The sequence below is a fragment of the Ahaetulla prasina genome, chromosome 2 (assembly GCF_028640845.1).
Source record: "Ahaetulla prasina isolate Xishuangbanna chromosome 2, ASM2864084v1, whole genome shotgun sequence".
NCBI classification, from domain to species: Eukaryota; Metazoa; Chordata; class Lepidosauria; order Squamata; family Colubridae; genus Ahaetulla; species Ahaetulla prasina.
In genome coordinates this window covers 129,177,357-129,203,914 of record NC_080540.1, presented here as the reverse complement: position 1 = coordinate 129,203,914, position 26,558 = coordinate 129,177,357, and the positions used below count along the sequence as shown (strand labels likewise).

At 36.6% G+C, this 26,558-nt stretch overlaps 1 protein-coding gene across 2 annotated transcripts; it reads right to left on the bottom strand.

Annotated features, from left to right (window-relative positions):
• Positions 1 to 10,281: 10,281 nt before the first annotated feature.
• On the bottom strand, positions 10,282 to 26,102 carry SRP68 (signal recognition particle 68). 2 transcript variants are annotated; one of them, XM_058169922.1, is made up of 16 exons: positions 25,913 to 26,102; positions 24,581 to 24,647; positions 23,544 to 23,657; positions 22,267 to 22,462; positions 21,157 to 21,239; positions 20,798 to 20,907; positions 19,720 to 19,802; positions 18,149 to 18,289; positions 15,973 to 16,071; positions 15,686 to 15,750; positions 15,338 to 15,497; positions 14,656 to 14,750; positions 13,944 to 14,073; positions 13,440 to 13,515; positions 12,286 to 12,338; positions 10,282 to 11,180 (listed from the first exon to the last, which is right to left on the bottom strand). In XM_058169922.1, the coding sequence occupies exons 1-16, from the start codon at positions 26,067 to 26,069 to the stop codon at positions 10,953 to 10,955; spliced, it is 1,857 nt and encodes a 618-aa protein (XP_058025905.1). In that variant the 5' UTR covers positions 26,070 to 26,102; the 3' UTR covers positions 10,282 to 10,952. The 2 variants fall into 2 exon arrangements, with proteins under 2 accessions (XP_058025905.1, XP_058025904.1); XM_058169921.1 differs by having other exon boundaries at positions 24,581 to 24,639; positions 25,913 to 26,093.
• Between the last annotated feature and the right edge of the window lie 456 nt (positions 26,103 to 26,558).

Sequence of the window (26,558 nt, the reverse complement as noted above, 5' to 3'; positions counted from 1 at the left end):
CAGCTAATACTGTGGGTATAATTTGGTATGAAATGCCATCTGAGAAGACCAGAACAGCTCCAATTTAGCAAAGTTATATAAATAGACCTAAGGGCTAATTATTTATCCTGCCTTTTATCTCAATATTATTTACAGTAAAAAAAGCATAATAAAATGTAAGCCTCTAATTATAACAACACAGCAAACAGGCTTTCCAACTTCGACTTTGATTGTGATATATCAGTTCTGACTACGAGGAGATGATTCTATTGCAATTATATCCTAAAATATAGCCTGCTGAATTTCTACATTGCAGCCATTTGATGTTTTGTTACATTTAATTTCTCCTTTCTGCAAGCAGAAGGCAAAATGTTCTAGAGTTGTATTTATTGTATTTTTCTTGCCATGTTATTGTTCTCTCTCTCTTTCTCTCCCTCCCTCTCTCTCTTGACAGATAGACAACTACGAAATTTATGAGCAGATGACAAAGCTGATAGTATTCTCAGTAGATGGATGTTTCAGTTCCAATCCGGAAAAATTAAGGAAGAAATTGGGTAGGATGTGTTTTCTAGTTGCAGAAATCTAAAATAACTCATCTGGTGAAGGCATAAGGAAAATTTTAATGGCAAAATTGGATTTTTTAATATTAAAACTTTTAAAAAACAAATTTGCTACAACATGCTCTCCTACAAAAGAATTTGAATATTTTTTCACTTGGATTGAATTTTCATCACCCCAAGACTTAACACATGATCATTATGGTAATGTGTTTTGTTTCATTTTGGTCTAATGTATGGTACAAACACAGCCATTATTGTTTCTAACTTATAGTTTAATATTTAGTAGAATGTGTGAACCAGAGCACCATAGTTTGGTCAGTTGTTTATGATTAAAACAGACCATAGTTTAATGCAATGTGTGAATGCAGCCAATGTTTTTTTGGAACTGAACACACTCAAAACCGTAGAAATGGTGGTAGACTTTAGGAGAAACCCTTCCATACTTCCACCTCTCACAATACTTGACAACACAGTATCAACAGTAGAAACCTTCAAATTTCTGGGTTCTATCATATTGCAAGATCTAAAATGGACAGCTAATATCAAAAACATCATTAAAAAAGGACAACAAAGAATGTTCTTTCTGCGCCAACTCAGAAAGCTCAAACTGCCCAAGGAGCTGCTGATCCAATTCTACAGAGGAATTATTGAGTCTGTCATTTGCACCTCTATAACTGTCTGGTTCGGTTCTGCAACCCAACAAGAAAAACACAGACTTCAGAGGATAATTAGAACTGCAGAAAAAATAATTGCTACCAACCTGCCTTCCATTGAGGACCTGTATACTGCACGAATCAAGAAGAGGGCCGTGAAAATATTTGCAGATCCCTCGCATCCTGGACATAAACTGTTTCAACTCCTACCCTCAAAACGACGCTATAGAGCACTGCACACCAGAACAACTAGACACAAGAACAGTTTTTTCCCGAAGGCCATCACTCTGCTAAACAAATAATTCCCTCAACACTGTCAGACTATTTACTGAATCTGCACTACTATTAATCGTTTCATAGTTCCCATCACCAATCTCTTTCCACTTATGACTGTATGACTATAACTTGTTGCTGGCAATCCTTATGATTTATATTGATATATTGATCATCAATTGTGTTGTAAATGTTGTACCTTGATGAACTTATCTTTTCTTTTATGTACACTGAGAGCATATGCACCAAGACAAATTCCTTGTGTGTCCAATCACACTTGGCCAATAAAATTCTATTCTATTCTATTTTATTTATTTTTTATTTATTTTATTTATTTATTAATCATATTTATATACCGCCCTATCTCCCAAGGGACTCAGGGCGGTTTACAGGCACTAAAAACAGATAAATAGAATATAAATACAATATAAAACATTTAAAAAACTTATTCTAAAGCCCGTCCAATTAAAAATAGAAATAAAACCCAATTTAAAACCCAAAATTTAAAATCTAGCTCAGTCCTGCACAATTAAATAAGTATGTTTTAAGCCCGCGGCGGAAGGTCCGAAGGTCCGAAAGCTGGCGAAGTCCGGGGGGTAGATCGTTCCAGAGGGTGGGAGCCCCCACAGAGAAGGCCCTTCCCCTGGGCGCCGCCAGACGACATTGCCTCGCTGACGGCACCCTGAGGAGACCCTCTCTGTGAGAGCGCACGGGACGGTGGGAGGTATTCGGTCGCAGTAGGCGGTCCCGTAAATAACCCGGCCCAATGCCATGGAGCGCTTTAAAGGTGGTCACCAAAACCTTGAAGCGCACCGGAAGGCCACAGGAAGCCAGTGCAGTCTGCGCAGGATAGGTGTCATATGGGAGCCACGAGGGCTCCATCTATCACCAGCGCAGCTGCATTCTGGACTAACTGTAGCCTCCGGATGCCCCTCAAGGGAGCCCCATGTAGAGAGCATTGCAGTAATCCAGGCGAGGCGTCACGAGTGCGTGAGTAACCGTGGATAGGGCATCCCGGTCCAGAAAGGCGCAACTGGCGTACCAAGCGAACCTGGTAGAACGCTCTCCTGGAGGCGGCCGTCAAATGCTCTTCTAGAGACAGCCGTTCATCCAGGAGGGCGCCTAAGTTGCGGACCCTCTCCATCAGGGCCAATGACTCGCCATCGATGTTCAGCCGCGGTTAGCTGACTGTGCGGGATGCGGCATCCACAGCCACTCTGTCTTGGCGGGATTGAGCTTGAGCCTGTTTCTCCCCATCCAGACCCGTACGGCCTCCAGACACCGGGACAGCACTTCGATAGCTTCGTTGGGGTGGTTCGGTGTAGAAAAGTACAGCTGAGTATCATCCGCATACAGCTGATACTTCACACCGAAACCACTGATGATCTCACCCAACATATTCTATGTTTCTGGCTTAGTCCTATTTCCCTAACTTCATGCTATCCACTTTATCCTTGTGTGTGTATAAGTGAGTGTGTGTGAGAGAGAAAGAGAGACAAAAAGAGAATGAGGAGCCAGAGGGACTGACTATCTAAAACCATTTAAGGGCCTTTATGAATGCAGAGTTTTAAGGCAATTTGAAATGTCAACTATGCAATGCACAATAAAATATTTATAAAATTACAGAGTAATTTTAGTATATTTCAAACATCTAAATACTAAACAGAGCATGTATAATAAAAATAACAAAAACCCTGATAAAAACTTTTCTGTTAAAAGCAAACAGCTACTTTTAAAAGTGTTTTAAAAACAACAGTTAATGTGAGCTATGCAGTGAGTAATGATGCTGTTTGTAAAACTAAACAGAAGGCTCATGGGAGAAGACAGACAAAAACACACTTTCCATTAAGACTGATTTCAAGTTTCAAGCAATGGAAGTTAAAAAATTTATATATCTTTAAACAACTCCTTGCTGAACATTGTAAAGTAAGAGCTTCCTGATCAATTTTTAAATCAGTACTCTAGAATCTATGCTTTATCAATCACTAAGCCATAGGTGAAAAAGAGACCTACCATCACCCCTTCCCAAAGTGGAAATAACATAGCACAACTGTTTGGAATAGACTCGGGGGACAACTGCTAAGCTAGGGAAATGACAGGGAAATGATACCACACCAAGATCCAGTAATCAGAAGGTTTTGGTTCAGGTCTGAATACCTTACAAAGAAAAGTTAGCTAAAGAGGGGTTACAAGGTCTCAGAGTGACAGTTTTGTTAGCAGCTAGGTTCCATGCTTTTATCGGAAATATTTTAGGTTGACATTCTGCACTTGATAAGTTTTGAAGTTTGAAAGAGTTATGTATTTCTCTAGGCTAGAGGTTCTCTATCAAGAAATTTCTTCCCCAGATTTTATTGGGCATGAACGCGAGAGCAATTTCTTTAAATAAGGCAAGCTCTTAAAGATGTGAAGCAATACATCAAAAATACCAAGAGTATCAGCAGTTGGATTTTGAGCAAAAAAATATTTCTGAAAAGTGAAAGTTAACCAAAAAGGGGAAAAGTAAGATAATGATTACCTTTCCTGCAACCTTTACACATACTGAACTTCTCCTTCTGTCAAAGCAACACCTACTTATTCCTTAAAGTACAATACGTACAGAAATGGAAAGAACAGAAAACAGGAATTTCAGACTTAATGAAAACCGTTCTAATGCAAGCTTTTGCTGATGTTCTCTAGACTCTATCTCAGATTGCAACCTGACAGAGCACCAACAGAAACATCTGGAGATGGGCTGCAGCTAAGCAGCAGAACTCTCATTATCTGACTAACTTTCTAGTAATTTTATCTGCTTTCTAGAGAATCTTAAACTTTATTCAGAAAAAGCCACAGGAAAAGGAGCATGAGGAAGCATCCCTACCATCACTAGTTGGCAACATCAACTGTATTAGAAGTGCATGTACATTCATATTTCCAATCACTGTATCTGTGGAGTTTCCACAACCATTCCTTATATGTTTATCCATAAATGCATAATTCTAGGCATTCTGTTCTAAGCAGTTTCTATATCAGTTTTCTTTTCATCATTCATAATCCTGAGAAACCAATTATATGTACCACAGAGTCTTCACATTCTACTTTCCCCTTAGGATTTTCCCCCCGCTCTTTTCTTCACACTTTTACCCAACAAATTACTTGTTCCACATTCATATCGTCCTGTAATTCTTGCATACTTTATTAATTTTCTCAATTTTTTCCCTCCTAAGCAGTAACATTTACCAGGAGTTTTTTGTTGAGTCCCTTGCTAAGTACCGTATATTGTTAACTATAGGCTTATGTCTAAACCATGTTAACAAACTGATATTCACCAGTAACTATTCACTTCATTCTTGGAAGCTCAAATCACTTTTCTTATTGTCTCTCATTCTCAACCACACATTTATGTCATCTAAGGGTATTTCCCCCCATATTGTATTCATTCACATTTTTCCCAAAACTCAACTATTGTTCTTCCATTATGACCATATTCTGAAATATAAAAGGCAACTCTAACCAGCCTGGAGTCCCACTTATATACTTACCCACCACAATCTCAGTGAAACCAATTTATATCTTCTGATATATACTTTAGCTCTTTTGTTTATAATTAAAACTTATATTTCATTTCCTTGCATAATTCAACTGCATCCCATAAGATCTTTGCACTTTTTCTTAGTTTTACAGACATCCAATGTAATATTTGATCTTATTATTTATAACATTATAATATTTCATTAATCAATTCATGTTCTTTACTTCTCTTAAATTCCCGGCCAAATTATGTCTCTGTGTGTGCACATATGTATCTAGCCATCATCATCATTTCTCCTATACAATGGTTATTTTCCTCACACTTTGTCTACCTAGCGTTGCCATCTGCAGATAAATACAGTTCTAGACATTTTCTCTCAACAAGTGTGCATATATGTTGGAATTTTTATGTTGCATACAAGGTTGAGAAACACTGGCCTAAACCCTATTGGCAGCCACACATTAGATATGGCTTTTATCTTGGACCAGATGAAACATAAACTGGTGTTGGCAGATGTTTTTGTCAGTTCCTTGATCATTGCCTCGTGACCATGGGGTTAACCAGAGCTACCAGTTTGCACTGTGTATGACCTGTCTGAATGTTTAATAGATCCTGGTTTTCAGAATGGTACTTGGGGCTTTCCCTAGTGAAATGGAGAGTTCTGTCGTGCATTTAGTTAGCCTCTGGAATACACACAGAGCATTAGACAGGATAGCTGCTGACAGGCCTGTTGAAATCTCTTTAGGTTTTTTTTTTTACTTGCTTTGGGAGACAAAGTGAGCAAAGATATGACTGGAGGAAGACAAGAGGAGAATGTGACTGGTTATGGCAAGAGTTCAGATTCAAGGCTACTCTGTTGCGATAAATTTGTTAAAATGATCCTATTACATCTCCAGAATGTCCTCACCCCATTCCTAAAAGGACTATAAGGGGCGTGCATAAGAGCACAATAGTGCTTACCGTTCCTGTCCTATTGTTCCCTTCATTGTATCAAATTAATATAGTTGACGCATATTTTTTTACTTATATATATATATTTTCTCTTCAAGATATGTTGTTTTATCTATGACAATTGTTTGTGTATATTGTTGTGACAAAAAGAAATAAAAAAAAATGTCAGCCAGCAGCACTATTTAAGACCTCTCCTTTCTGAGGAGATAGTATGGAAGAACTTCAGTCTGTTCAAATTGTGGTCATTAGGCTAATAATTTGAGATGATATCCTGTTTGCTCTGAACTGAAAGCTGGATAGACAGGATACAATGACATTTAGTGTCATTGGATCCTGTCTATCCAGCTTTCAGTTCAGAGCAAACAGGATATCATCTCAAATTATTGGGGAGCGGGGTTGAGCCCAAGGGGGGCAGAAATTTCTTCTCTAGTTCTGCCACTTCTTTATTTGACATCTGCTTCTCCTGGTTAAAGCAGACAGGAAGAACCAGGGAGGTAGATAATTACATTCAATGTCTCTTTTAAGAGGGGAGAATGCCACCAGCCTTGAAAGCAGCACTGGTTCACCCACTTCTCAAGGGGTATCATGGGCACACTTATCTATTCTCTCATTTATGAAGGTTATAAAGAATGGGGCAGCAATTAAAGAAATAAATTATATGGACCATTAGCAGGACTAAAGTCACACTGGTTACTCTGATAGGTACTTTAAAGAAGTATAGCATCTTTCAGACTGCCTATAGGGCAAGGAATTGGAAGATCGATTTGTGAGATGGTTCCAATGTGTGACTGGACGGGCCAAGCGATAACAGGGAAAGGACTCAGAGAATTGCTCCATTGTGGCGTGCCCCAGGGCTTGATGCTCTCCCCCATTCTGTTTAACATACACATGCAACCTGCTGGTAGAGTTTAGTAACTAAGAATTTGTGTACTTTATTACCATGGGCATTATTTTGATTACAGCTCACTCACTGAAATATTATATCAAAAGCTGAACTCCAATTTGTCACCCTGGATATGCAAGTAAATTTATGATATCCAGAAATTTGTGCGCGTTGACCAAATTCTGTAATTTAATTCCGAAAAATGAATCAATAATGCATTTTACAGAATCTTTTGTTATTAGGCAGTTGTAGTTCCTCCACAGAAACTGTAGTATTTATTATTGTGTGGGTGTTTTGAGCACTTTACAGAAACCCTTTTTTCTTTCATGCTGTGGTATGTACAAATACGTATGATTGTTGCCTTTCTGGGTGTTAATTGCTGTTGGGAAGATTCTTCCTGCCCCCAATCCCAACTTTCAACAAGAGATTAAAAATCCTCATCCCTTTATAACTACATACATACAGAGTTTAGATGGTTTAATATTGAGAACTTTTAGGCAACCTCATTAGTTCAGGACAATTAAATACAGGAAGCCCTCAAATTACCATTTTTTTGTCTAGTGACCGTTCCAAGTTACAACATTGTAAAAAAGCAATTTATGATCATTTTTCACACTTATGACCATTGTAATATCCCCATGGTCACAAAATTCAGGCACTTAGCAACGGGCACATATTGATGATGGTTGCAGTGTCCTGGGCAGGGGTGAAATCTAAAAACCTACTGGTTCTGTGGGCGTGGCTTAATTGGTGGGCGTGGCTTGGTGGTCAGATGGCTGGGAGGGCATGGCCAATAACAATAAATAATAAAAATAATAAACAAAGTATATAAAACTATAAGAGGTACCAAAAACCAACTTTCACACTTTACACACACACAACACAACAGACTCACACACAATGTAAAAGCAGTGGCACTTCACCCAGAATGGCCCCTGCAACAAGCAGGAACCTCACACTTTCACACTTTACACACACACAACTGATTCACACACACACAAAATGCCACATACAGCTTTGTGAGATTTTGTGTGTTTGTGTAGTTAGTGAAACGCTACAGAAACACACATTTCAGAAAGCTGCACAAATATTTTATTATTTTTATTTATTTTTTTAGATCAGGGGGTCTCCAACTTTAGTAGCTTTAGGTTTGTGGACTTCAAATCCCAGAGTTTCTCATTCAGAAAGCAGGAAGTCAAAGCAGGCTGTAATCAGTAGCTGAAGTAAGCATTGAGTTGCCAGCCCAGAAGGAGCAGTATGCAGTAATTATAGGTAAGTGAGGAGGGGGAATTGGCTGGGCATGGGTGGGGGCTCTTGTAAGTGGGGGCTGTTAAAAAGTGATTTTAAAAGCCTGCTAGGATCAGGAAACTTCTCTGGGATCGCCAGAGAGAAAAAAGTTTTAAAGTCAGCTCCTCTGACGATCTCAGCTGAAGTTCCCTCATAGCAGCCCAGAACCTCTTAAAATAATTGTTTTAACATATAGAAAACATGTTTTTAAGATTCTGGTGATGAGGAACTCAGCTGGGATGGCCAGAGGAGCCTTTTAAAGCCCCCTCCCTTTTCCTTTTTTTCCCCTTTGGCTGAAGAGGGTTTTTTAAAAAAAACCTTCTAAAGTGTTCTGATGATCTCTGCTCAGCCCCGCGATCATCAGAGGTTTTTTTTTTCTTTTACTTTTAAAGGCATGTTTCGGCTGAAGAAAAACTTTTAAAAGTAAAAAAAAAAACCCTCTGCTGATGGTGTGGATCAGCAGAGGCAGGGGGAGCGGGGCCAGGGATTTTTGCTACCGGTCCTCCGAACCAACAGCTGCCATCGCTACCTAATCGGAAGAGCCGGTGTGAATCGGGAGCATTTCACCCCTGGTCCCGGGGTCATGTAAATCATCTTTTGTGCCTGACAAACAAAGTTAATGGGGAAGCCAGATTTACTTTACAACCATGTTACTAACAACTGCAGTGATTCACTTAACCACTGTGGCAAGAAAGGTCGTAAAATGAAATAAAACTCACTTAACTGTTGCCTAGCAACAGACATTTTGGGCTCAATTGTGTTCTTAAGTCAAGGACTAGATTCAATCTATTCTTGCCAAGTCCATGAAATAACATACTACAATGTGCCAACTAATAATGAGTGCATGTGGGCAGGGATGGTGTCCACATCTTTGTAGTAACCGTAAACATTTTTATTGCAACAATCAAGTCATATGTTTACTTCTCTGGGAAAAATCCTACTTGCAAAGGTTTTCTTCAAATGTTCCAGGAAGGAAAGTTCAAATGAAAGCAGAGCATGCAGTTGAATTGTTTAAACTATTTAAAACTGGGCTGTAGCAAGAATATGTTTTTATAGTTTAAAGGTTTCTTTTCTGTCTTTCTAGTATACTTTGTGCCACATCTTAACAAACATTTTATAGCTAATTAAGGCAGCAGAGATAAATGGAGTGGGATGTACCAGCTACCCAAAAGTTTGGAGGTGGGAAGTGAACAAAAATAAGTTGGATTGCACCTCTTAAGAATACAATTCTTGGATTTAATTCAAAATCAGGACAGGAAGTTTGAAGCAAAATACAATCCACCAAAAAAAAAAAAAAACCCAACAGACGTATTGCCAAAAATGATACTGGGCCATAGTTACTTGAGTCAAATCTGTTATTTCCATTTAAGCTTTTAAGAGAACTGATAAATTATCAGTTTATCACGCCCCATCTCAATCTCAAATTTAATCACTTGATACAGTAGAAAATATTTTTTGCTTCCTTTTCGCCCCACAATAAGTTTTTTCTATAAAATTCTACTCGCCCAACAGACCACAGGGTCCATTTCACACATATTTTAAAACAGAAGTGGCACAATTAAATCCTAATGAGAATTGTGATAGCTTTTCATACAAGATAAACAGTTCCAATAATTTTGGTACAATTACACCCAATTTGGTTTGGAAATTACAATTCTCTAGAGTGTATTAGCACAGTGCTCGAGCAACTGTTTTTGTGGAACATTCCTAACTGAATAATCCAATTTTAATACTGTTTTCAACAAAGCCAAGAAGCAGCAGAGCAAAACTGGAACGGAGTATGACAAAAATGTGGTGCTGTATGAACACTAAAAGATAGCTAAAGACTAGCTGATCCAAGTAATATTTTAGACTAACTAGATTACATTTAAGACTAATAATATAGCTGGAAACAGAACACGTATGTAAAAGATGTATCTAGATATATGTTTTTCTTTGTTTCATTTTGGGAAAAGATATTAAGATATTGGAATTCCTACCGCACTTGGAAATGTTCTCACAAAAAAAGGTCTGTTAATATCTGACTAAAATCTTTATTGCTTAAGATTCCAGTGGCTTCATATATTGATTTTTCACAAAGTGGACTATTTAAAACCACCATGTATAATTTTCAGAAAGGATGAAAAGTACAAAATAAGTATCCTTTCCAATTTGCCAATTCAAATAAACTATATGAGGAAAAATTAAAAAAAAAGCAAAAGGGCTTTTAATGCAGAAATGGAGAATAACTTTCTGAAGCTGAGGCTCTTTAGTATCCAAAAGAGATCCTCTAAGAACTTAGTAGGAAGTGATGCCTTTTAAAGAAAAGATTATATAAAGATATTCTTTAAAACCTGTAGTATAATCTACTATATGGATTTTAAACATAATCTATCAACTCTGATCTTCAATCCATAGTTAGAAGTGAAAATTAAACTCGGCAGGCAGTACGATCAATTAAACTTGAGTTTTTACAGATTCTGGTTGAGGCAGTTCAAATTCTGTAAAAATCTGTGCCTTTGGTTTCCCTCTGCTGTGTCTTGTCCAGACGACTGAGTTAGCTTTTTAAAAATTAAATTTGTGGTATCAGCTACCAAAAATAAATGATCCTTACAAAATGGATACTTGTTCCTGCCTGAGGCACTGGGCGTGAGTGGATTCAGACCTCAGGTGTTTTCTTCTTTGAGATAAGGCTGGAGACAGAGCACATTTTTTATGTTCTCAGACTGAAATGGTTCTAATAAATCAGATGGACAGACAGAATACTGGAAAAATATTGAAAATCTCCCATGTGGATTTTAGACTCAAGCAGATAAGGTCTGAACCTGTTGCAGATTTCCCCAATATAAAGGAAACATTTTCCTTGAAAACAGCCCTGGTTAACTCCGGAATCCAAAGATGCCTTTGATATATCCTGTAAGACCACTCTTTGCTTTCTGCTCTACTTTATCTTCCAGGGGTGGGAAAGTGACGTGATTGAGAGCCAGATCAAAAAATAAAGGCTTGCATGGAATTGGCTGGAATTCTGGAGGGAAATGCACCAGACTTGCTTGCTTGCTGACAAGAGAAGGATCCAGGCAGAAAATCTCAAATCGTTCAGAAAGTGGCTTGATAAAAAAGGAAGATACAAAGGAACAAAAATTAGTTCATTTGGACAATGTTACTTAATTCTCTAGTTTAAGGTTTCTCAAACTGCACAATCTGCACATTTCCCTAATAAATGATCTTCAACTTCCTAAATTCCACAACCAGCATGGTTATGGTTGAGAAGAATTCTGAGAATTGAGTCCACACATCTGGAACTTGCCATGGCAAGTTTCTATTTCTAATGACAGAAATAGCTAACTTTCTGGATAATGAATTCAAGGCAATGAAGTAGGGACATCCATTATAGATGTATAAATAGTTGCTGAGGAAACCTCAGAAAATTATCCAAATCTATTGTGGAAATACTATTATGCTAGCAAATACAGAAGAGAAAACTAAAGTATAAGTTTCTAATTGAGTTGCAAATACCTGGTTAATATTAGGACTAAGCAATATGATGCATTAAATATTACCACAAAGCTGTTCTGTTTTAAAGAAACCCAATTATGATTAAGGTGAACTTTGATCAAGACTTCCCCAGCTTCAATTAGCATAAAAGAAGAATGGAAGAGCCACTACATATAATATTTTTATAATATCCACCTAAATCTTCAAAAATCTAAGAGATTTTCAAAAATCTCTTAAGATTTTTTTTTTGCCAAGCTCATGCTGTAAATCTTTTCTCTTGAAATTATGCATAGGCTATGCATAGAAAAAATGCACAGACAGAACATATTCGTGATTGCTATGGATGTCTCTAATGTTTAGTGAGCTTACTCCATTTCTGGGTATTTTTTAAATTCTTCATTATTCTAATGTTAGCTTTGCAAAAACAAAGCAGCATAATTAGGGAGGTATTACGTTGTTTTTTTCTGTTCTCCCTGATTGTTTTCTAGCTTCTTTTCCATCAAATCCATTGTTTTGTATACTATGCAAAAAAAAAAAAACCACCAAAAAAACAAACAACCCAACCAAGAAAACTTTCTAAACAAACAGGGACAATTAAAAATTGCTATCATCATATCTCTAATATATGTAATTCAAATTATATACTGATACACAATAACGTAAGACATTGTGATCCTTCTGAAATTGTGCTTTTACTGCATACACAAAGTTGCTTACCTTGCCATCTTTGACCTGGGACGGAGATTCTGCCTCATGACTGTCATCAGCATCTGAAAGAATCAGAGAAGTATTTGAGGAAAATGCATTTACTAGCAATTAAACCAGAACAAGGCTACATTTTAAAAATGTGAACAATGAAATTGTCTATAATTTATGATAATGCTTATCTCCAATTTTTCTCCTTAAAATGTAAATGTTGCTGTCCCAAATCTAACTGTATAACTATTCCTTAATATTGTTGTATGTCACTCAGAGTTGCTTCTTGTGAGATAGGTGGACATATGAGATAGACAGACAGACAGACAGACAGACAGACAGATATAGACACAGAGATAGAGTATAGTACACTACTATAGAGAAGGGCCAAGGAATTGATGGCACCAATCTAAGTCTGACACAGGAATGAGTATGTCATACATACTTATGTTAAGTATGCTTATGCTAATAAATTTAGATAAAAGTTAAGTTATAGAGAAAAAGCTATTGGCATCAAAGGAAAAAAAACACATATGTGAGCAAATGAATAGATGACAATAGTGAAATTTACAAGGAGCAACACATCAAAGGAGAGAATAGAAGGTCAACAGACTTCAAAAGGAGGTTGCCTTCAATCTCTGAGGTACTTACGACTCTAAAGAATATCAGAAGTTAATTATCTTGGTGGCAGAATTCTGGTTAGAAAGGAGTTTTAGGTGTGAAAGGATGAACAGAAGTGGACAGAATATGCAGCAGTGAAGGCAACAGATGAACAGATCATGAACCAATATTATCTAAAAGAGTCAAAGGGAAAAGGCTTTATCTTCCCAGTGGTCTTCAGAGAATCAATACAGCCAGACAGGGGAGTGAATATAAAAAAATTGGATTGTGGCAAAGATGTTTTAAAGTCTAATTTATAACTTTAATTTAGACCGAGCCTATATTTCTTCCCTATCAGCTGTTGGGCAGTAGAAAATGATTACTTTTTCTTTCCAGAATTGCCCAGTCAAGCCACTGAAAAAATAAAGCTATAGAACCACGTTAAAAAAAAGGAAAGTCTTTCGTAGCCACTCCTGCTTTCCGTTCTGAAATGTTTGCAGACTATGCCTCTTGAATCTTAAAAGCCATTTCCCTATGAATACTGTGTATGTGGGAATCTGGAAAGCCACACTCACCTAATATGGCAGCTGCTTGCAAGGAGTATTTTTCTGCATTTACTTGAGTAATCAGATCCTGAACATCAGGTAGCTCCTATATAATTCAGAACAATTCCATAAAAGATATATATTTAGTAGTTTCATTTTTCCTCCATATTCATTCACCTCCCCCCCCCAAACTAGATTTGCTAATGTTTCTCTTTTTTTCATTGTTAGGAAAATAAAATGAGTATTAAATACATATGCCCGTTTGAGTTGCCAAATACAAATATATGTGGTATAGTAACATCTCTTTCTCATTCTCGTTCTCTCTCATACACAGAGACACATTGTCTAATGAGAGACAAATCTAAATAATTTGATTTTATAGTTTTAAAAATGGGTGATCAATCATAAATTTGTTTCAACAAATGAATCAGAACTGTACATTACAGTTAGCAGAATGTAATCAATTTAAATATGTATGCCCTCAATTACATCACCTTAGAACTGTTAATGCACACTTCATAATTTGTTTCCTACCTTTAAGTTGCTTTTTTTAGTCCCAGCTTGAGCCTGGACTTCAGTGGCATATTTCAGTACTCGATCATACAAAACAAGAGCTTCGCTCCATTTTTTCACCAGAACATATGATTGTGCAATGAAAAAGCATCTAGGAGGAACAGAAGACCATACCAAGTAGATTGGTAAACTATGGCTCAATTAACTCTTTAAATATCAATTCTCTATGACGGGTTTCAAACTCACAGCCCGTGGGCTGGATGCGTCATGTGCTGGCCACCCCCCACCCCTGGTTTAGCGAAAGAGGAAAGTCGTGATATGTCACATGATGACATGAGTTTGACACCCCTGCTCTATGAGCACAATTTTCTTGAAACTATTCACACCCAGTCTTTCCCACTTTACATCCCCCTGTCTGAACTGCCTGGACGAACTATGTCAGGGAGTGGGAGAAATGGTGAAATGGTTGTTTCTACAGAAGTAACTGGAACATTTCTTACAATTCTGAACTCATTACAGGTAATCCTCAATTTACGACAATTGAGCCCAAAATTTCTATTGTTAAGTGAGACATGTGTTAAGTGAATTTTGCCCCATTTTATGACTTTTCTTGACTCAAAATAGCACAAATATCTTTTGGCGCTCATTACAGTATTGTTCGGATCCAAGCCACTGTATAACTGTGATTGTTTAACTGTGACTGAACAAGTAACTTTGTTTGTTTGGGAATTACCGGTAAGCCTTATACACCAAGGTCTTTATTCCTATTTCCTTCAGGTAGCTTTTATCTTCTTCTAGGCCAGGAAGTTGTTGCAATTCTGCCAGATTCTTCAGTGTGATCAAAATGAGAAGACCAAAGGGGAAAAAAAAGCCCTTAAATGTAAATAAACTTTACAACAAACAGTATAAATAAATATTTTATCCAATTAAATAAATTTGACAATGGTAAAGCAGCAATAATTTTATTTACTTTAATCAGCACTATTTGCTTAACAAACTGAATTATTAATAGTACCGAAATCAGCAGAGCATTGTTTTCAAATACTGTAATCTCTTTACAAGGTAACACCCTTTATCTGCTGTCCAAAAAAATAACCTGTAATTATTAAAATTATTTAGGAAGCAACTTTGTGAGATCCTTAAAAGTAAGGTGTATGTTTATTATATGTAGTAGTCATGAAAATATTATTTTGCATGAAGCAAAATTTCAGAAAACATCTTTATTTTCAACACTTCTACCGTGTTTTTAATGGAGGAATAAATTCTGATGCTACCAATTTGCGCGCCCTGTTTGACTTGCACTTCCAATTTAATAGCACATCTTTTCCGCATCTACTTTGCAATCACCTTGTTAGAGATAAAAGAAAACTGGAACCATAAGCCTCCCACTGCTAAACCACTCCTTACATGCTTACCTGTAAGATGATGTCATAAAGGCGTATCAAATCCTGAGGTCGAGGAACACGCTTGCCATCTTCCTCGGGCTGCTGCTGACGAAGGAGTGCCTTCTGTAGTGCCTTTGCCATGCTCTCATTGCGCTTGATTGCTGTAGACAGCTTGATGTAAGTCAGGTAACTAGGAAGCAGAGTATTAAAAACTGCATTATTACTAAAGGTCATTTCAGAACCATTTGAATATATACAAAGCTGTTAATAGATGATGAGCTGGGCAGACAAGGGTGTGAGATGACACCAAAGCAGTCCTACTATTTGTCCTGAATGATTTTAATCTAACAGTCAGGCATTTCTGGAAAGGCTCTTTACCTGTGCAGATACTGAATATTAGTGACTTTTCCAGAATCTATTTCCAAAGAGTGATCCCGTTGCTTCTGTAGGAAACAAAATATTAGGTGTAATTTATTTATTTTAGAAAAGAATGTTTGGATGCAAACAAAACTGAGGAACAGCTGCAGTTTATTATAGCTTCACAAAGGATCATGTAGGATCTAGCATCAAATAGTTCTTCAAGCAGGCTCACCAATAATTTTATTTATACTGCCTTTCTTACCAAAGGAGAGTCAAATGCACAAACCTTCTACTTTATGGCCCACCTGATCTGGCTTCAGCTCTTCGCGAACGGCTTGTATTGCGTCCCGGCACTCACTCAATAAAGATTCAAACAAACGTTCTTTAGTTTCTTCTTCTTCTGCCTAAACAAAGTAGCACAGAAACAATTTTTCAATCACTTTTCAATCTCTGAAATCAAAAGAGGCTAAAACTTACATTAACAATTGCAACCAGTGAGTCTTACAAACATGTTGTATTATATGCAACATTAGTGAAACTGTTATTACAGTGATAAACTGTGGAGATTAAATCTACCGTTTTATATTTTTATGATATAACAGAAGGGGCACAATTGGGCTCTTCAGATTACAAAAAACCAAACAAACAAAAAAACCCTTCCACAGTGGTTCTGTTAATATTTCCTAAATTTAATAAAATGTGAGCCAATAAACAAAACCAACATCTTCCACTTCATACAATCATTGCATAAAATAGTGCAGGGAGAATATTGGCAAGAATACCCAGAATCATATATTATCGGGTAAAGCGTTCCACCTCATATTCTCTATCAATAAGCCACACTATGAACTCCCTCTAATTTGGTTCAATTCAATTTTATTTTGGAGTTTTCTAAAATGCAGTTCCTATTCTAATGCTTAAAACTGTAACTTATTACCACCAGACTGTAAGGAATCTTTTTGTTGTTGATAACCTATAGTTTTATTTGTCCTCCTTTCTCCCACTAAAAAAAACAACCTTCAAAGTCAACAGTGCTATTTTCTGTGACAGATTAATGATAGGAAACTGTTTTATCTCTGCTGATAGTTTTCCTGTTTAGTAATCTAGAGTTAGAATAGCCATAGGTATTCATTAGCATTTTATAATACATAACATTTTTGTCAGATTAAAATTACTTAAGATCCATTGTTTAAAGATTTTGTGTTTGGATGTATTCTACAGTTCAGTTATTTAGAATTTTGACCACTCTGAGCAGGTCTCCAGAAAAAATGCTGGAATATGAGATTCACAATTTTAGGGCAGATTTTATTTTTTAAAATTGCTTTAAAGAACATTCTTTTAATGTATTTTTTTAATTCCTCAAATATTTAATTGGATTAATAATACAATTTTAAAATAAGTCTCTAATTTTCAAAGAACTCAGGGGAAGTTAAGTTTTCTAAATTTGAATAATCAGAGACAGGTCAGACTAGTTTGGTTGCTCCACCTGTGAGGCCATTTCCACCTCAAACATGCGAAGGGGAAATGCCAAAATAGTAATGCTGAAACAAAAGGAAATGAGGTGGCGTTTTATTATTTTACTTATATAAAAATGAATTTATCTTCCTTTCCTAATGCAGTTATTTATCTTCTAAGATACCATGAAGGGAAGAGTTAGCAAACGTTCAGGATTTTGTGGCATATGCTGCTTTGATTCATTCCCAAGTCACAGGAAAGAGACTGCATCACAGCACATGAATTCAAGACTTTGAAAAAGTTACAATAACAGAAGAGTTAAATAACAGCATATTACTCAATAATCTGAACTGAGAGTACAACGTTCTTGGACAAGATTAAGAGTTTTGACAAGAAACTTAAGCTTCCTGGGTCAAAAGCTGTTACTCTTTTAAATATGGAATTTATGAATTTCAATTTTCTGCTTGAAAAAACACCAAAAGCATTATTTGTTCACATGACCCAGGGTGATGTTCACAATTATTACCATCCCTATAAACCAGGAGTGAGCCAGACATGGTCCAGTATTTTCCCATTACAATATTTGGTGGCAAATAGCCAAGTGACAGCTGTGTTCTTATTACTTCTTGCCATGAACCATTACCTCATTTTTTAGACAAAGGTTTTGGTTCCTAATACTGCTTTGTTACCTGGAGTACTCACTGTAATGTATCAATAAGCAGCTTCTAAGAGTCTTTTACACAAACAAGCTGAGTACTTCTTTTTCATTTTATTGTGTTAAATTGCTCATCTTCACAACACCCTATTTTGGATTTATTGCCGTCTATGATGGGCAATAAAATAAACTGAACTGGCATGATTTCTTGCCCATATTCAGTGATAAATGAATTTAAATAGGTAACAAATTATATTTAAATTTCCTCCTTTGTATAGAAATCAGAATATAATAGTGTAGCTATTGAGTTCACATGACCATAGGACCCTGCTTAAGAGCTAAAATCACAGGTTTCAGGAGCGTTTACTTACTTGAGTTATAGCTGCTTCAGTATCTGCTAACCCCAACAGAAAGATTCTCACTTTGTCTATTTTCACAGGCACCGTTCTTCCCCTCCATTCCACCTCACTCATAGTGGCTGCCTGCTTTGCTCGAGTCTGTGTGATTAACGACTAGAAAACAGGGAAATTTTGGTTTGGCCTTCTAATGAAAAGCGTTTATTTCTCACAATACACTTTTCTCACTGTATGCAATAAGTAATATACAACTGTAATCTATGAAAGTTTAACTTTCAAGTTATTGCAATCACAAATCATGATTATTTTATAGCCAGCTTTACCATGAAGAGAGGGAATAACTGAAAAACATGTTCTTAAAGTGATTTTATACATACAGAATTAAAAAGAAGCCTTTGCCTCAGATTGAAAGATCAATCAAGGTTGTTGGGAAGCATGAGGTCCTGGGGACACTGTCATATCTTTCAAAATTTTCCAACAGGGTACTTCTTGGCAAACATGAACATAACTGATCTGCTGGATGGCCTACTGAAGTGGAGGAAAGGCTGGAAGTTTGCTTTGGGTGTTCTCAAATACAGAAAGGCAAGTCTGAAAGCATTTAAGTATCAGATTTTAAAAGCATGGTGCCATAGTACTTAGTGGAGTGCAAGGTTTTTCTGCAGCTCCAATCTACATTCAAACCTACAAAGCATTTCCAGGACAAACTCCTAGGGGAGACTATTACTACCAAAAGTATGTAAGCCTCACAAATAAATGTATGAAGGGCACTGCATGAAGTTGTATATATGAAGTTATTGGCAAGAAACTGCAGTGGAAAATGAGAAATGCATTGACCAATCTCAATCCACAAAAGTACAAGCTTTAAAATGACGAACTATTCTGTTAGCAATTGCAATGAGCAGATAAAATACTAGCTCAAATTCTATGTCATGTGAAGATGACATTAAACTATACAGCACATGGCTTTTTCAACTGCATTCCAAATACTTCCTGTCTTTTAAAATACAGTGGACAGCAATGCAACAATGTTTTCATGCAAGGAGTAAATTTCTGCTGCAATTTATATAATTTGCAAAATAGCAAAACCACACAAATGGTACCCTTTGGAGCAGCACAAAAATGATAATTTTTAATATTAAACAAATGAATTAATCAGATTAGGGGAAACAAAGGAAATATTATTAGAACTACCAACTAGGAAGACCCAACATTATTTTAAACAGATGGTATTTGATTTACAGAAGATGAAGACATTAAATGTACAATTATTAGTTTCCCATCTCTCCTGTCATTCTTCACAGAACCAGAATCCATGGTCTTCTAGGGTTTTTTAAACTGCGATTCTAGTCACCTCCGACTACTGCTGATGTGACAGTGGAGAGTTACAGGTTTCTTAACTCTACGATCTGGTTAAAATTTATCTTTTGTGTTTTTAAAATAATTTCAAAATATTATTTTGTAAGATAATTTTGAATTTTGGGTTTTTACACTGTATTTTAGATTTCTTAAAAAGAAAAGGGACATATCAGTTAAAATCAGGCATCAGTAGCCATTCTTTCAAAAGGGAAAAGTGTGAGATTAATTACCTCTAGTTTTTCAGCAAGGAGACCTTCAGTGCCACCAGTCCTCAGCCTCATTTGCATTAGCTCACTAATAGCAGACTGGTCACCTAAGAAACAAAGGACAGAATTCAGTTAGCCTGTCATCCAGCACAATTTCTCACTTAACAAAAACGTACTGCAAAACTTCCAAGAAAGCTCACAGCATAGGGGATGGTAGCATCACAATGGCATGTATTTTAACCTACTTAAATAGGCAGGAATGTGCAAGAAACTAAGGGTATCAGTATATAGTTAGCTGCTATCTATACACGACACCAAAAATCTTAGGAGAAGGGCCAAGCATATCCAAATTAAATATTTAATACTGTATATCTAAATATTAACATTTTGGTCTGTAATATGTATTAAAAATATTTGCATTATTATGCAAATAAAAAAATCGCCTTGGAGAGATGAGTGGGCATAGTTTAATCAACAAATAAAATTGTAATCTGCAGCAAAAGACAAAAATGTGAAGGAAGGTTTCTTAGCAGTCTTCCATAAAAACTGTCTTTTTTTATTTTGCAAGGAAAAGATGTTGGTTTTTTATTTGGACAAATGAAGAGAACATGTTAAGAATCCCATTAATAACTGTCACCTTGGATATTTGCATACTCTTCTCAAAAAGTATGAAAGCTTGGATTTGTTTAAATTAATATAAATATCACATTGAAAAATATTCTGCATTTAGTCTAACTAATGCATTAATTTCACAGGCAATTGTATGAGAATAGTGGAGTCCCTGATGCTCTCTGAGCTTGGCTGTTTTCTTGCATATATTTCATTACACAGCTAGGTAACATCTTCTAAAACAGGGGTCTCCAACCTTGGTCCCTTTAAGACTTGTGGACTTCAACTCCCACAGTCCCTCAGCCAGCAAAGCTGGTTGAGGAACTCTGGGAGTTGAAGTCCACAAGTCTTAAAGGGACCAAGGTTGGAGACCCCTGTTCTAAAAAGAAGTAGGGTTTGCTCTACATAGCTAACCTTGTCAACATTGGTAGGACTATATGAGAATAATAATTATTAAATTCTTCCAATATATTTTTCTTCTTGATTTACTTACCAATATTATAAGCGCAATAACGAATATTTGGAGAGATTTCTTCCACACGCTGATTATATAATATTGCCTGCTCTTCTGTGAAAGCACTAGCCAGCTTTTCATAAATGGTTCTGCAAAAGGAAAATTAAAAACCAAATAGTCAGTACTTTACAGTATTAAAAACAATTTCTTTCTATTTGAGGGGTTACTGTAAAATACTGAGCTTTTAAGCTTCATCACTAGGCTACGCAGAAACAAAACGTATTACATGGATTTTAAAAAGTTCAGGAGAAAAAAAATGCTACATCCAGAAAAATCTAAATGAGAAAAAACTGTTTAATAGATAATGGACATAAAAATAAAAAAAAATTGAAACTCACTTGCACTTGTTGAAAGCCTCCATTGCTGCCTTCCATTCCTGATGTTCAAATCGAAGCATACCTGTAAGGTAAGCTGTGTATGCCTATAAGAAAAATGCAGATGGATGATAAGTAGTGCGACTGTATGGTAGCCTACCGATTTTGGATTTTTCCATAGCAGCTATTAATAAATACCAGGAAATATACCAATATCAAGTACAAATAAGTATGCTATTTGTTTTCATAAAAATAAATAGGTGTGCAATGGAGTTCAAATTGTATTACTAGGTAATACAATTGTACTACCTAGACAATATTTTTTCAGACATCTGTCTATCTAGACAATATTTTTTCAGACATCTGGGGCCGTGGTAGCTCAGGCTGTAAGAAGCCTGTTATTAAAACACAGCAGCCTGCAATTACTGCAGGTTCAAGCCCGGCCCAAGGTTGACTCAGCCTTCCATCCTTTATAAGGTAGGTAAAATGAGGACCCAGATTGTTGGGGGGGCAATAAGTTGACTTTGTAAATATACAAATAGAATGAGACTATTGCCTTATACACTGTAAGCCGCCCTGAGTCTTCGGAGAAGGGCGGGATATAAATGTAAATTAAAAAAAAAATGAAAACGTATGCAGATTACATGAGTTGTTTTTCCACAGGAAATAGTAGCGGTGGAATATATTCTTTTTAGTTAGTTTGCTAGAATAAATAAACAACTGCTTGGCAAATATTCATATTACTTCATATTACATTAATAAGACATGCAAAAGTTCCATCAAAATATCCTGACCCTGAAACTGATTATTCTGACTGCAGAATGGCCTAATGAGTTTCAGGGATAGAGTCTAGTACAACCCAAATGCTTAACATTTGAAACTTACATTTTTATATGGTTGGGTTTTTTTCTTCCTCTTTTTTGCATATTAAGTAACACAGCAGAAGGTTGGCCCTTCTGAAAATAGCTTGAGTTGTGTCCGAACAGACTGTCTATAATAAGCTTTTTTCTTTTCTTTCTGTATTCTTCACTGGAGCTTTTATTATCTACAGTTTAGATCCAATTGTCCACTAAGAAATTAACTCTAGTGCATTTTCTCTGCCTTTCTAGGAAAGTTTTAAAAGCTAGTCCTAACCTGAGCTTCCAGCTTTGTCTTGGCATCCACCCGGCTACTTTCACAGAGATGTTCCAGTTCCTCAGCATGTTTTACTGCTTTGCGTAGGCGAGATAACAAATGAAAACGTTTACGTGGTTCTGTGTTGGCTTCTTGCTTGAGCTGCATTGCATAACTCCAGGCTCTTTCAGCATCCATAAGAATCAGGAGTAAATATCTACGGCATAAGATCAATTAAAAATTATTCAAAGCAAGTTTTCTTTGAGAATTTCAACCGAAATACAAAACAAATGCATCTGTTCCTATACTTCTGCCCCAATCAGGCATCTTGTCTCAAATCAATTTCAAAGTCCCTTTCTACCAAGTGATTGATTATATTTACATCACACCCTCTCTTCAGAATTCCTGGTGAAGGACATTTCCACAAGCCTTCTTTTATCCTTACAATCCTGGAAAGATCAACTTTGTCTTTCCTCATCTATTATCTTGATAGATTTTGACAGTACATTTATATATACACATCAATAACATTCTAGAAGTACAGTATTTCTGATACTGTATCCAGAGGACATGCATTTTGGACAACAGTGTAGCACTAAGTGTGAATGCAAAATTTACCAGTCTCAATACTTCATTCTAACACACTAACACAGAAACTGGAATGCTTATTGTATGGAAATGAAACAACTTCAAAACACACTAAAATGTTTTAAAGCACCTACATCATTTCTAAGATTTGCTTCAGGAACACAAAAGTAGTTTTCTTTGTAAAATAACTGTATTCAAAGACACTGGGCAATTTAATTTATCAACGTTTCATAATTTAGTATAATTTTGGAATTTGGTTAACCTCTCTTTTGCTCAGGATGCTGTTCCCATCTTTTCCTATGAGGACAGAAGAAAGCTAAAGAGACCGGATTCTCCTCTCCAACTCAAAAATGGAAGGCAGAAATAGGTTAGCTTGCTTGACCTCCAAGCATAATACAAGTCTGTGTTCAGAGTTTCTAAGAGAAATAGAGGCTAGGCCTCTTGACCTCATCTTTGCATTCCAAATTTATTCTTAGAAATTGAGGATTGTTACAGTTCTGTAGTTTCTCCAGGCAACAAAAGGCTATACAAACTGTACAATTGGATGTAAATGCAAAGGTATGCAAGAGATCTTTCTGTTCATGGAATAGGAGAGGGAACAGGCATCTGCAAAGGAAATTTGATAAATCAGATGACACATTCTGCTGGGTTAAAAAGAGGGTGCTAGATATAGCCCTTTATATCTTGCAGTTAATAGAACCTTCCAGTACCTGTTGTCAGATAATAGCTCTTCTGTTACTTTTTTCCCTGTGAACTTGTGCCTATTTCCCATCTTGAAGTTAAGAGTTTTTCTGAGCCTCCTTAGTCGACGGGAGCAATAACCTCTTCAAGGGGTGAAGAGAAAAGAAATGGTTAATTCTTATTCAGAGTCATATTTGCTTTCAATCTACTTTCCCTACCCTCCCATAAAATATGTCTCAAGAGAAAACACTGCCGCAATCTATAAAATATGATAAGACAATGCAAATAATAGCAGAAGGCTTAAAGGAAGTCATTCAGAAAAGATACGATCATAGAAAAAGACAGGTACCAAAAGCAAAATAAGTCAATTCATGTATCAATTCTTAAAAGTAAAATATGCAGTCATAGAAAAAATTGACAAATAGGAAATTTCAACAATTTTTAAGCTAGATTTCTACTCATCAATGGATTGATAGCTGGACATCAATGAAGTGATATCTACAGAAAACTTATCTTCAAATTTATATGGACTGATGAACAGTTTCACCAGTGTACATGTGCCAGAGGCGCAACTTACATGGTTAATTAGGTTTTTCAGGAAAGTATAAACCACTAAATTACAAAAAAATAATAATTCTTAGCTTACTTGGATACAGTATTCCAAATTATATGTTTTTATCCAATTATTGTGTACCAGGAAATATGCAGCACATATACAAGACATATACAATTGGTTGATAAGTGAGATAGGTGGCACAGAAATTTAAAAATAAAATAAACCAAAATTAAACACATGGTCAGAACTTTCCTAAAACCAAGCGACAAAACCATGCTTACCAGTAATTTAAAAATATACCACATATGTTATTAAATTCACGTGCGCCTGATTCCCAGCAATATTAAGGACAAAACGGTTAGCATTGGTATCTAACTCATTCTATTTTTAATTTCTTCTCTAAAATCAGCTGTATCATTTGTAACTATTGAAATAAGTATTTTTATTAATAAAAACAAAGGCATTTCTTGTTCAACTGTTAACTTCCATGATTATTCCTTGCATACAAACCTGTATCTCTGAAAATCACCATGACGTAGGCCATGTTGCTGCTGTGATTCTTTAATAATCTGAAGAACTAAAAGACTTGTTAAGGAAACTTCCAACAATATAACTTATACAGTTAAATCATACAAAATATACTGTACAATTTAGTATTTTTTTAAAGTTCAAATATAACTAGTTAGTGACTGTTTCTGAGCATGATTATAATGGAATACCAGCTGGATGACAAAGGTTTTCCTGCATTCATATTATAAGCCTAAACCTTTCTGTTGCCTGTTTGGCTTTGGAATAAAACAGCTACAATTTTACCAATCCTGAGATATGTTATGTAAAACCTGATGCAATTTTAAAGTAATGATTTACTACTGAACTTGGAAATTAATAGAATTACTGTACTTGCTATTTGCTATTACTAACTAGATTCAGTGGTAAGCTAATATAAATTACTTCTAACTGTGGCTTCAAAATCATTACCCATAAACTATACTAACTGAGGAAGTCAAAAATTTCTAGAATTACAAATTAACATTATATATCACTGTTGTGTCCCCTAATTAAAGTTGTACAGTAATTGTCATTAGAATATGAATAAAATTTATAAAATTAACATTTCAGCTTCACATTATTTCTGTGTAGCATTTTATTTTACAACTGGATGGCATACCTTAACTGTATCATTCTCTAAAATGTAAGTTTTTGAAACTTATCTGTTATATACATTTCACATTATCATGAAAGATCTATAAACAGAAATATGGTTGCTTACTCAACAAGTTTCTGACATGGTGCATGCAAAGACCTGATATTGTGCCTCCTCCACAAACATGCCTATATCTGCCTTGGGGTAATTCCACACGAAGAAAGAAACACGAAGCATAACTTTTCAGTTAGGAGTTTAGTTTAAAAATTCAGTTGCTTTGCTTTACAAACCAGAGGCAGTCCGCGTACCTATTACCTATATATAAGATCCCAAACTTGGCTAATGAGTTATTCAATGCAATATTTTGCAAAAGAAAAGAAAGAGAAAAAAAAGCACTTTCACACTGTAACTAATTAATTGTAACGCATCTTAAGAGCTAAGGGAATTCTCTAACCTCCAACATGCCTTGGACTATATATTTCCCTAATGTTAATTTCAGGAGAGGTCTCCACTTTTGAAAGTCAGCCAAATACATCGATCGTCACTACCCGAAATTCGGGAAGACAAAGCAGTTAGAAATTATACGCGAAGTTCGGAAGCTTCTCAATGCAGAAGCCGAAGCCTGAGAAGGGCTCGCCCTTTGCCTTAAGTGACACGTCCCCATTAGCGCTCTTCCCTCCAACGCGCCGGTAGGATACTCTCCAGGCCCAGGCTGTCTCCGAGACCACCGGACTTGGGTTTTTCATTCTCCTTGTTATCCTCGAGGGCAGCCATGGAACTAGCGCCGCCGCTACTACCGGTACCACGGCCACCGGCGGCGCCGCCGCTCCCGGCCACCTGCCGCTCAGCCGCCATCTTGCGCCTGTTCCGCTTGGGACGTGAAGCATCACGGGACAGGAAGTAGCGACGCTGACGGGCCGTCACCACTGAGGCTGACGGGACGGTGGAGGACACGCGCATGCGTGTTTTTAAAGCGGCTCCTGGAATAGACGCCGTAATTTGCCTTGCTTGCTTGCTCGCTCCTGGACGTCCGTGCTTAAATGCAGGGGAATACAAGCAGCGGATTTTTAAAGGCTACACAACTATAATGTGCTTGCTAGGGCGCACGCTGTGTGGTCGCTGAAGATGGAGTTATAAGGAGTGTCTGTGAAAGGAGCGCTTTTCAATTATATTATAAAATGATTTTATAATAGGGTTGGGTTGCCTGTGGTTTTTCAGGTGTTGTTGAACTACTAAGCCACGCAGACCAGGATAAGGCTGATGGAGATGGGAATTGGATGGAGTGGGAATTCAAGAAATCAAGGCTGCAGTTTTTTCATTCATTTTTTCCCCATGGAAAACTGC

Excerpts from the sequence above, each read along its gene's own strand:
- SRP68 (XM_058169922.1), bottom strand. The coding sequence starts at position 26,069 with ATGGCGGCTGAGCGGCAGGTGGCCGGGAGCGGCGGCGCCGCCGGTGGC. Across the intron at positions 16,072-18,148 it reads CTGAAGCAGCTATAACTCAA|GCAGAAGAAGAAGAAACTAA; the intron begins GTAAGTAAACGC and ends TACTTTGTTTAG. Across the intron at positions 13,516-13,943 it reads CTAAAAAAAGCAACTTAAAG|GAGCTACCTGATGTTCAGGA; the intron begins GTAGGAAACAAA and ends TGAATTATATAG.